This window comes from Musa acuminata, chromosome BXJ2-4, assembly GCF_036884655.1.
Source record: "Musa acuminata AAA Group cultivar baxijiao chromosome BXJ2-4, Cavendish_Baxijiao_AAA, whole genome shotgun sequence".
Classification (NCBI taxonomy): domain Eukaryota; kingdom Viridiplantae; phylum Streptophyta; class Magnoliopsida; order Zingiberales; family Musaceae; genus Musa; species Musa acuminata.
Genome location: NC_088341.1, coordinates 1,296,411 through 1,308,515, shown reverse-complemented (window position 1 = coordinate 1,308,515; position 12,105 = coordinate 1,296,411). Strand labels below are relative to the sequence as shown.

The 12,105-nt window shown below is 39.1% G+C and overlaps 2 protein-coding genes across 2 annotated transcripts; both read right to left on the bottom strand.

Moving 5' to 3' along the window:
* Nucleotides 1-270: 270 nt before the first annotated feature.
* Nucleotides 271-3,461, bottom strand: LOC103980349 (beta-glucosidase 12). Its single transcript, XM_009396725.3, has 13 exons — nucleotides 3,244-3,461; nucleotides 2,998-3,067; nucleotides 2,755-2,813; nucleotides 2,598-2,673; nucleotides 2,444-2,521; nucleotides 2,275-2,362; nucleotides 1,921-2,179; nucleotides 1,740-1,855; nucleotides 1,451-1,662; nucleotides 1,115-1,146; nucleotides 809-911; nucleotides 635-743; nucleotides 271-549 (listed from the first exon to the last, which is right to left on the bottom strand). Exons 1-13 carry the CDS (start codon nucleotides 3,394-3,396, stop codon nucleotides 381-383), a joined length of 1,524 nt encoding a protein of 507 aa, XP_009395000.2. The 5' UTR covers nucleotides 3,397-3,461; the 3' UTR covers nucleotides 271-380.
* A 698-nt stretch (nucleotides 3,462-4,159) lies between these two features.
* Nucleotides 4,160-8,213, bottom strand: LOC135609388 (squamosa promoter-binding-like protein 14). Its single transcript, XM_065102595.1, has 3 exons — nucleotides 7,707-8,213; nucleotides 4,933-5,069; nucleotides 4,160-4,837 (listed from the first exon to the last, which is right to left on the bottom strand). The coding sequence occupies exons 1-3, from the start codon at nucleotides 8,105-8,107 to the stop codon at nucleotides 4,269-4,271; spliced, it is 1,107 nt and encodes a 368-aa protein (XP_064958667.1). The 5' UTR covers nucleotides 8,108-8,213; the 3' UTR covers nucleotides 4,160-4,268.
* Nucleotides 8,214-12,105: the final 3,892 nt, after the last annotated feature.

Genomic DNA, 12,105 nt, shown 5'->3' with positions numbered 1-12,105 from the left:
GCGTGATGTCGACATAAGAGTTATGAGAAAAAAATAAAATTAATAATATTAGAACTATAAATAATAAAATAATATTTTATTATTTCTCTTAAGGGGTTATCAATAGTAAAAAAAAGATAAAAAAAAAGGAGGTTGTCAATAGTAAGCTTCATAATAAAAGCAAAAAGATTGGGTTAAGAGCATTCTCAGCAAACATTTAAACTATTAGAAAATAATACAATACATCTATATCCCTTAAAATGATATTAAGAGGATATTGCATAATATCAATTACCAAACAAAGAGAGATAAAAATAAGTTTCAAATACATGAGTTGCTTGAACAGCATGATCGATAATCCCAAATTATGAGCGATCTATATATTATTAATATGGAAATCCTTAATTTTTAAGCAGCTCTCGGAACCAATTAGCGGAGGCTTTGGGGTATCTTTTCAACCCATCTTTGTAATCCACATGTACCAATCCAAAGCGAACAGTGTATCCGCTGATCCACTCGAAGTTATCCAGCAACGACCATGCAAAGTATCCTCTCACCTTCGCCCCTTTACTGCACACCAAAACATAGGACGACGACGGCGAGTTCATCCTCAACTCAATTCAATCTATGTTGTCCAACTCAGGCCTCAACTCACCTCATGGCTTCGAGAACGAAGGATAGATGTCTCCTGTGGTAATCGATCCTCGTGTCATCTTGTAGGGCTTTGTCGAGTGGCCACGACGCGTTGTTGACCTCGTCCACTCCTAACTCCAGAACAACACTGATATAAATATCATGCGTTCTGCATGCATTGGTGAGTAGAGATTACCATTTTCTGTGATGTAGATGATTGGATCGTTGTATCTGCTCTTGACATATAGCAAAAGCTGTCTGATGCCTCTTGGGTAAATATAGATCCAATTGGATGCAGCCTGCATCACATACCCATCATTCATTGACCAGTTTTAGATCAAGTTGATCATATATATCATGGATCGATATGACAAAGATAACCTCCTAGTTTTATTCTTTTGATTAGGAGGATGTGTAGCAAAAGTTTGCGTCGGTACAGCTTTCTTGGAAGAACAGCATGAGTTGATCATATTTGTGACAGTGTTCTATCTAATTATCTTACCTGGAGGCCAATAGGAATCCTTCCACGCTGACCTGTTGATCGAGAAGAATTGGTGTCAGAGGAGGATGCCCATCATGAACAGCATTCCATTTACATGTTAAGAAAAGGGCAGCTCGATGTGCCAAAACACCATCAACGTAAGATCCGAGAAAGATGAATGCAGATAACTATACTACATATGCAGGTGGGCAAAAGAAAGAATACGTAACTCATGCCCTAACTACTTTTGTTGAGCTGCAACACGCAGCATCTGCCACACGCAGCAAACTTTGTTCTAAGAAAGAAAGAAAGGAAACCAGAAAGATAGAGGATTGGATGCGGCTAAGTGTGGTTTACCTGATTGGTAAGTGTATGAATCGGAATTGCTTCCACGAACTGTTGTTGGAGAGCTGCTATTGGCGTAGTATGTCGTATAGTAGTTGAGTCCTATGAAGTCGAATGACCCCTTAACCATTTCAGATTGCTTTGCTGTAAATTCCGGCAGACGGTCTCCGACGAGCGCCCTCATCACGAATGGGTAGTCTCCTTGACTCAGGGGGTCCATAAACCTACATGAAACGCATCAACAAGCTAGCTAAGATCTCACAGAGGAAGACTTCGTTGTTGGTGTTGATCCCCCACTCACCATCCAAACATGAAATCTAAAGCTCGTGCAACTGCATCAGCATCCGACTTGGAGTTCTCGTAGGGCACGAACCAGTGACTGATGAGCGTTATGCCTATCTCTCCCCGCTGAGATGCCTGAGGACAAGCAATCAACGACTAGAAGAAAACAGGCAGTATCGTGATAGCTCCATAGTAATTACCTGATACTTGTCTCGGTATAACCTCACGGCAGCTGCATGGGCCAGCAGTTGGTGGTGAGCACAGAGGTAAGGCTCTCGAGATGAGTCGCCCTCGCTGCACCGACGAGCTGCCCACGGCGGAGAACACCTCCCGGGCGCAAATACACCAAAGAGATACCCACTCCGGCAGAACGTCCATGGTTCGTTGAATGTGATCCAATGCTTCACCCGGTCTCCAAACTCCTTGAAGCAGATCTCGGCGTAGTCACGGTAGTCATCCCTGTAGATTCCGATCATGGTCAAGAGGGGGTTCATTCATGTTGTAGACGTGATGCTGCCGTTTGTTTTAGGTTAGAAGATTCAAGAGCAACTTACACGATTGCTGGGCTAAGAAAGCCTTGGTATCGCGATTCAAGTTCTTGGGGAAGATCCCAGTGGAAGAGGGTCACGAAGGGCTTCATCCCTGCACACATCGATCATAAAAGCCACATCAACTTCGAGGAGAACAGAGAATGCTCGCGAGATCTTTAACGGGCACACACACCGTTGGCTCTGAGATCGTTGATGAGGTTGTTGTAGTATCGTATGCCTTCCATGTTAACTCCACCACTTAGACTTCCACCTGACATTGTTGAGAGCATGGAGACTAGTTAAGTGCCTGCGTGCTTCAAGGTTTTGTGGTAGGGTCAATTCCTTACTTGGTAGAATCCTGGGCCAAGAGATGGAGAACCTGTAAGCGTCCATTCCCATGTACTTCAAGAAGCTTATATCTTCCTGCAGCTTCCAACACATTAGTGACTCATGCAAGACTCTGAGGGGAACTCAACATTTGGTGGATAGCAGTCACTATGCTACCTTATAACGATGATAAGAATCTACGGCCACATCTCCATTGCTTCTATCTGCGATCACTTCTGAAGAATACCGATAAAGTTAGATGAAATGAATTGACATGAAGAAACAATCCAATAGGTTGATCTGAGTGTTCCAAGATACAAGGAAGAAGAGAACATCTTCAATAGCTTCAACATGATCTGCAAATTATATACTACTAGTTTATCACTGCTTTCATCTAATTAGGATACTGGGAGATGAGACCTGGGTGCATGTGGGTGAAGGTATCCCATATACTTGGCCCTTTACCGCCTTCTGCAGCTGCTCCTTCATACTGTGAGTGCAACAAAAGCCAACTCACGATCTTAAAATTCCACAACACTTGGGATAATTAGTCTTATTTGAACTCACTTTTTCTTATCTTTTCTTTGGAAGATTTACAACGCTCTTTTAAATGGTTCTTTATATGTGTGTGTGTGTGTGAGAGAGAGAGAGAGAGAGAGGTGTGACCTGATAAGCTGAGGAGGCTGCCCCGAAGACAAACGTGGACTGGAAATTACTTCGATTGAAAAAAATGACAGCTTTCTGCTCCACCGCATCAGCTGGCGGTGCTGCCACTAACAGTAGCACGAAGAGGGAGAAGAAGATGGCGGTGAGCGGCATGGAGTCCAAGCTTGGGGCTATACGAAACCTCTTCAATCTTGGTTTTGAAGGACTACATGGCTCAAGCCCCCATATATATAGATAGATAGATAGATATATAGAAGGGGAGAGAGAAATGACCTGTGTAGTGATTTAATTAAAGGGAAGGTGGTGCACCTACGTTGATAGTAATATATTACCTCCCGTCCTTAATCTTAGTAGGAAACCAAGTGGACTTGCTCAGATTAGCCCTCACCACAATTTCCGTTCTATCAAATTTGGAACCAATCCAAATCGAACCTTTTCCGAGCGATTCCAAATTGAATCATCAGTTTATATTGATAACAAAGAAAATAATAATAATTACAAAAAGAAAAAAAATTAATAAATTACTCAACTACGATTCAAATCCAAATAATTTAAATTTAAATTTAAAATGATTAGTCCATTAAACTTTTTTTTTTATTCCGATTGGAACTGAGGTCAGGACTTGATCAAATATTGCAATAATCAAACAAGAAAAAGATGATAACTCCACATCAGCAACAAAAGGGTGAGCTAAGCATGTGAGTCATCCATGACCTAATAAGCTTAACCATCTATAAACAACGGTAGCAGTTAAAAGACCTCTTCTTAGTCTCCTCTCTAGTACAGTGAACGCTACCAAAGTCAATGGTGCGACTCCTTACAAACATCTCTATCACTGAGAGAGATGTTGCAACTTAGCACCAAAAGAAAACATTACAACTCAACTAGTTTTGAGATCCAATGATCTTTACATACACCATCACATGCACAAGGATGAGCTGATGCTTCTTACAGTCCAAATCCTCGCACTATCACAATCCAAAAACACATCATTGACAGCTCCAAGGAGAGAGAAAACAGATGCTCTAGAGTGACCAGTGCATGACATGGCCAAGGCACTGCCCATTTCCCTGTTGAGCTAATTCCAGTTCACCTGAGAACTGACCATGGACATCCTCGGCTGCCACTGTGGCTAAACCCATGTCCTGTTGCACATTTTGAGAGTTACTCCTCCTTCCTCCGTTACCTATAAAACTCCATTGGTTCGTCATGCAAGTGTTCGAAATGGCTGGCTGCGCTGTTGAGGTGCCATCGAAGCTGCTGCTTGCTGAGGAGGTTGAAGTCTGATTCCGGAGAGTGGTGTTGCTGCTCCATGGCGGTTGAGTTGACAGAAGAGAGAGAGCACAGCTCAAGTCGGTGACTCCTGCATGACATTCGCCTGGTGGAATTTGAGGGATGGAGTACAGTGGCTCCTCTAAAGGTGGATGGCCGTCATGTGCCATCGCGGCACCAGAAGGTGGAAACAAGAGTCCCAGACTGATCTGGTTACCGACCACCCGATCGGCAGGCCTAATGGTCGGCCAAACGTCCCCTGTGTTGCTAGAAAACCTTGGATAATTAAAGTCCATGAGAAAGCTTCTGAATCTGCTTGGTCCTGTGAGCATGATGGAAAATCCACTCATCTACAACTCTAGCAAAAAAAAAAAAAAAACTCATTGATGTGCAGGGAATATGTAATAAATGTTTGACCATGGAAGGATGAAGCATTGCGACCATATCGTGATGCAAAAGGCCCAGGCGGCAGCTTCCTTCGACGCTCATTATGGCCTGCAAGCCGTCTGCGGCAACTGCGTTTCCCTTGGTCAAATTCGGGTAACTGGTGAAATCTATGTTTAGCAGCACTCAGATCAGAGAGTAAGAATTGATTAATAACTGTAATGGATAATCACATGCTCCATAAGAAACTAATACTGAAAAGTATATTGAAATAACACGAGTCTGATAGTTATGCACCTCATAAAACCACTAGTAGCATATGAAAGCCTAATTCAACCAAAGAAAAAGCAATTTGGTCAGTCACACAAGTATATAAGAAGTGAGCAAACGAAAGATACTTTATTCTGAATCTTAATTGTTGGTTACAGGCTCAACTAGCAGATATTTAATGAAGGGTTGGAACCAATGATGGTCACAAGGTCAGAGAACCTGTTAAATGGTTCAATTGATAAATGATGACTAGATTGAACTAGACGAACACTTTAGTTTTGAACCATTAGCAACAAATTTTACAGCTTGATAAAATTCAGAATAACTAGCCTAAAACAAACTTTTAAAGCAGTAAGAATATCTATGAGCTTACATTGCCCATTTCCAGACGGAACCAACCATGTGAATACATACTGAATCTAATATTTGCACTTGCTGCCTATGCTTTTGTTGTGCAAAGAATCTGGCTTGTTGGTGTTTTCTAGGTTTGGCTTTTTCACTAGTATAATCCATATTGTAAGGATTGGTGCACAAAATAAATGAATGCTTGGAAAGGTTAAAGGTAGAGGATCAAGATTCTTGTCCGTGTTAAATCTTCGGCTCTGCCATTAACAGAAATAGAAATGGCTTACATGACAGTGATACAGCAATGTCAGTCAGAAAATCCACTCTTGTCCTTCCCTATCACACCCATAAATACACATGAAAATATATCCTAGCACACAATAAAGTATACTGACAAAACAAAACTTGATCGTTTTATTCAAAAAGATGAAAGATTTATAAAGCGAACTTCTTACATGAAAAAAAAAAGTTACTAGTAGAAAAAATATGCAAAGGTCAGGAGAAAAGAAAGTGTATGTTGCACCAATAAAAATTGCAACTGTTGGAGCAAGGTCACTAGAATAATTCACCTGCATTGTCCCTTCAACCTTCAGTGACTTTAACATAAATCATGTCCATATTTCATCTTAAATAGTTTATTTCTTTGTATACTTTACTTCATCATCACAATAAACTACCAGCCAAATAAAATTTCAAATGAGGAAATCGATATGGCATTTGGGGACCAAAACAAAGAGCAGGATGTAAATAACCAGTATGATGGATGTAAATAATAAGTACTTTTTCAGATGCAATCATCAAGAGGAATATATTCATAAGGCCAAGTAGGTAAATTTGCTCCACAGATCATCTTGAAACTTGTAGTTATTTGCCAGATCATAATGCTAGTAAGGGTAAGTTACATCTGCTTTCGTGTCAAAATAGAGGCACAGGTAAAAATAAAAAAGGTTTTCTCAAACATAATCATCAGCAATTTATCAAAGTAGAAGAAAAAAGATAAAGAGGTGCGATAAAACAATTACAGAAATGTTTACATCTTGCAGAGAACCATCATCAAATTGGATCATGTATTGCAACTAGCACGATACACCTTGATGCCAACTAAAAACTGTTCAACCACAACACAGGAAAAAAGTACTACAGCATCACATAGACATAAAAGTATGCAATGGAAGGGTTTAATATTTAGGAACAACAGGTAAAACGAGACAAACCTAGGAACATAAGCAGAACAAATAATGCAAGCCCAGGCCAAAGAATAAAATCTGAAGTTTCATGGAGCCCTACACATGTCGCATGAAACAGTAATAGGGAAACTTTTTCTAGGTAGCTGCAAAGACACAATCAATATGAAGCCTAACAAGAAGCAAAGGTGCATTACAGTAGCTATTGATTTCCTCGTATGTTGCTACCAAAATTCCACTTAACTGATGGACAAACCCAGTGCTTCGTATCAATCTAAGTGGCAAGCATTGCTCTACTAGCCTACTACACGAGCTAGCTTAATGTATTAATTTCTTGACATCAAAGAACCCTAGCTGAAACATTCATCAGTTCCATTGGTAACAAACCATCAAGAATCGGGTTTCATAATGTTTAATTTTGATTAACTTCCAAAGTTACCAGTGGCTGAACTCACTCATAACCTCACGTCTGATTTTTTCTTGTCAATTTTTATATTATATCAATTGAATCAGAAACTTACCTACCCCCAAATAGAGCAAAAAGTATAAAAGGAATATCAAACTGTGTTATAAAAATAAGGGAAAGTAGTAAATTACTGGTAAAACCTGAAAAGATTAGGAAGAAGAACCCAAAAATTCCAAGAAAACGCAGTTAAATTGCCATCCCCACAATGCATGCAACATCAACCTGCCTAAGACAATTCTTAGATTCCAAAAACCCAAAAAGCAATTGCCAAAAGGACCAGGAAAAAACAATTACTGTTTGAACAGCAAACCAGGCGTACCAAAATAAGCAGAAGGTGCCATCAGGTCAAAGTTAAACCTATAACAAATCACCTACATATCAACTAGTTAAAGAACTGAACATGTTTTCTACTAACAACACACGACAGTCTTTTACAGAAAAAGAAACCAAAGTCAATTTCTGCAAACCTAAACATCACATTTGAAATCAGATGCCAACAGGAGTTGTAAAGAACAATAAAAAGCCACTAAAATCAAATCAACCTGCTACATTGCTGACAGAACCGCTGCTCCAAGCCTGCAACCATCACTTTTGGTGCCTTTGAGTGCATCCCACAGACTTTGTGTCGACAGTAATAAGCTTTCGCCCCGGTGAGATCCACATGGCAGCCCTCCACCTGGCACCTCGGAGGCTGCTGCTTCCCTCCATGCACCACTCCCTTCCCCTTCTTCGCATGCTGAGGCGGTGCCGCCGCCGCCGCCACCGGAGCAGGAGACGGGGCTACGGGGGCATTGGACGAGCTCCCACCATAACCGCCACCTCCACCACCACCACCACCACCGTCCTCAAAGTAAATCTTTTTCCCGAACGCGAGCCCGTGGAGGGAATCGCTGGAGCCAGAGGAGGACCCGGATACCCCGAGAGAGTTGGCACCCATCTCCATTGCTGCAACCTTTCCCTACTACAGTCCGTCCATGGACTCTGAAACCGAAGGTGGACCAAAGGAGGAGTTGGGGATTCCCTGGAGAGTTCTTTAGAGTCCTGGCGGGGTTCAGAGAAGGGCCTTTGGGTCTTTCTGCTGCATCATAAAGCTGCCACCATCCATACTGAGCTACTGTACCATGGTACCGTGATAAATCTGGCAAAAATATGCCAGAGCTCGAGATGACAAGTGAGAGACGGTGATGGTATCCCGCCACCATCCATCCTGAGCTCTTCGATCAATTCAAGCTTTTGCTCCCTTGAGAGATGACCATTTGAGTGCCTTGAGGTTTGAGTAGATGGGATGTGGGCATTGAAGAAAAGTAGAGATTTTTAAGTAGAGACGTGTGCCTTTTCGCGTTGAAAAGACCGCTTTCTTGTGCTCGTTGTGTGCATGCTGGTGAAATCGCAAGCATCGATTGAGCCTTCTTGGATTTGCGGTGATGTGCGTATTATTTACTGGCTGCAAATCTAGCAAGCTATTGAATGGATTTGCTAGCGAGCTAGAGTCTCAAATTACCCTTCGCCAATGACTAAATTACAGTACAAGGACCGAGGTGACAAAGGCTTTAAATGATCTATAAGCAAGTCCATTGATTACAGGAAACAAAGCAAAAAAGCGTCTATTTTTAATTTTTATCCGATAGTTTTTAGTTGGTCTTCTATATCTAATCTTTAAATGAACTATGAATATTATTAAAATATTATTTTTTTCTCTCTCTTCTTTTTTTATTTTTCTCAACTCTATTTATTGATGATGTATGAAAGACTATCGATACATCATCATTATGGTGACATCATTATATGGACATACCTCGTCATCATATGATTGACACTTTAGATCGCATGGATGACACATTATCATCATTTGGTCGATAGCTCGTCATCACGTGATTATACCTTACCATCATATGATTGATACATCATCACCTAGTGGCTAGCTGATATCTCATCATCATTTGGATGACGTGGCAATCGATTCTATCCTAGAGAGTTACAAAGAAAGTTGATATAGTCAACTATTACCTCTTATTTTTTGAATTCAACACTATATAATCATATATATGATAGGAGAAAGCATGTAATCATTCCATGTATTTAACATTGACCTCGAATACAAAGCATCAAGGGAATCTTGATATAAAAAAGATCCTCAAGTATGTTTTCCAAGACTTAAATTTTTCAATACTTAAACTCATATACTTGATCGAATCCTCTGAGTTCTTTATTGACTTAGGCATCATAGGGATCTATATGAATACACCCTTAATGCATTTTTTAGAAAATCCATTCTTGAACCCACCCATCTTTAGACTCGAAGTTTATGATAAACTCGGATTTGAACCAAAGTTGGATTCGAATCCTCCTTTGCATCGGACAATCAAATTGTACCTTAATAGAATGATGCTCGGACGACCCAACAAAAGAATGTTATAAACTTCCTAACCTTAAGAGCTATTATTGGGCTTGAGCAACAATATAGAGGGCTTCAGTTGCTTCGTACCACAATCGAACTATTTGAAGAGATAGTTTATCACACCAATCCGGTTGAACGTCCTAAAGATTTAGTTTACTTGTTAAAAAAACCCATAATAGTGATTAAAAAAAAAAGTCATAGTAGCTGGTTTTGTCTCTTTGCTGTGAGTTTACTTGTTAAAAAAACCATAGTAGTGAAAAAAAATTAAGCGCATAATTTTCTTTCAAGAAAGATCATTTTATCAAAAAGAATCTAAGTTGCTGGATTGTGGTAGTTAGTATCAGAATCAACATACTATTGGGCATAGTGAGAGAGTTGAGTAAAAGAGGATTACTTGTGGACGAGGTTAAGCGACAAGGCTTTATATGCATCGTTTTATCAATGCTATGTTGAACTTTGATGTAGCTAAGGATCTTCAACTAAATCTTTATATATGCTAAGACCATCTAGGGTATGTTTAGAAATACATATGAAATATGCATTGAGGGCCCTATGTACATTTGTAACGGTGTTTGATAATTTTTTTTTTCAAATCATATATGGCCTAAATGCTGTAATTAGCATTTTAATATTCGAAGGATGTTAATATAATTTTTTAAAATTTGAAGGTACCCTATAACTTTATCTAAAATTATACGATTGCCAAAATGATTTAGTGAGAAATCAATATGATTTATAAAAATAAAATTATATTTATTTATTTATAATAATAATTATATATATATATATATATATTATATTTGGGCCATATGAAATTTTTATAAGATTACATACATATATAAATCTATTTTATTTATTTATTTAAATAAAAATATGTATTCACTTTTAAATAAATATTAAAAATTTTAAAAGGATAATTAAATATTTAATGAACTTTTGAAATATAATTTCACTAAGCAACACTTATGTCAATGCATATTTAAATTATAATTTTTATTTATTATTTACTAAACTTCAACTGTACATTAAAAATATTAAGATATGGCCAACCGCAGCCTCAAGTCTCGTACAAGAGATGAGCAAGGATTTGGATTGATCTATTAGTTCTAAACAACTAGTTCAAGTGCATAATTCCAAATTAATAATAATAGACTCGTGTAGTTCTTATAATTTGGTTCAAAATTTCTCATTATTTTTTCCTTATCGGCATATATGATGACACCAACTGTGAGTGAAGCGACTGCTGCTGCCCAGTCTGAGTTGAACGGATCATACTGCTGTGTTCCCTTATGGATAATGACCCTTGGCAGTGTTAATGGTACCAAAGTCAGAATAATTATATCGAGATTCCAAATTATTGTCTACTTGGATGGAGGTGTCAGCTTAATGCTACATGAGATACGTTGACTCCTCCAAAACACTCAGAGCTTATGCATGTAGAGGCTTAAACTGCTACGTACAGAGAGTTAACTACATACCAAAAGTCGAGCATGGACAGTGAGATGTCTTTCTCCTCTTGTTTCTTTCTTCTCTGCACTGCCTGAAGGTGATGTTGTCCCATCTATGGGTCCGTAAGCTGCCACTGCTTTGTGCAAATGTGTAAGCCAAGTTGGACATGTCATTCAGTGTGAGTGACTATTAATGGTGGCAGCAGCAGCGACTTTGAAGCATCCATGGATGGATGCATGGCTGTGCATTAGGTAACCTGTCCACTTCGAACCAAGCAGGTAAACAATTTGTACCACGGAACTGACCCCACAAAGTCTTAGGGAGAGAGAAAAAAACTTAAAAACTAAAAAAATAAAAAATATAACAGAAAATCAATACAAAATTTAATGTCATTTGATAATTCTCTATCTACATCTAAAAAAAATTAAGATCATTATTCTCACTTAAACATAATTCTCTTATATATCCTATCATATAGATTTGAGAGATGACTTGATGAGCATGTAAGGTGTCATGTGATGACATGTGGTCGAAAGGCCAACCTTTTGAGAATTCCATCGATCAAACATTGCTTGTGTGTGGAGGTCGGATCCGAGGATACATGGTCATCATGAGTCATACGTAGCCAAACATTTGATCGTCCGAACCTCATGATTGTTGCGGATGGATAGCTTGGGCCTTGGGAATAATGAACATTGCACCATACCCCCACCTAAAATATCACATGTTCTCTTCTTATCGTTGATGATCTCGGATATAACTGCTCTCTAGTCACTTATAAAAGGGACCTCTAGGTGCATATCTCAACATGATTTTTATTCAGTGGTATCCAATTGGTTCGACCAGATCGATCGATCCAAACTATCTAAACTCATGAACTAACTTGATCATCAAATGGGCATTTGTTAGAAACATTCCTGACTTAGCTTTTAGAGTTCGTACTTCAAGAGACCACTATCTAAAACTAAGATATACTTGGAACATGCCTTAATTGAACCTGAATCATCATTTTAACTTAGACAATCATAATTTACATTAATAGATTGGTGCTAGAAGGAGGACTTGAATCTCCAAAATATTTAGGGATACTATGT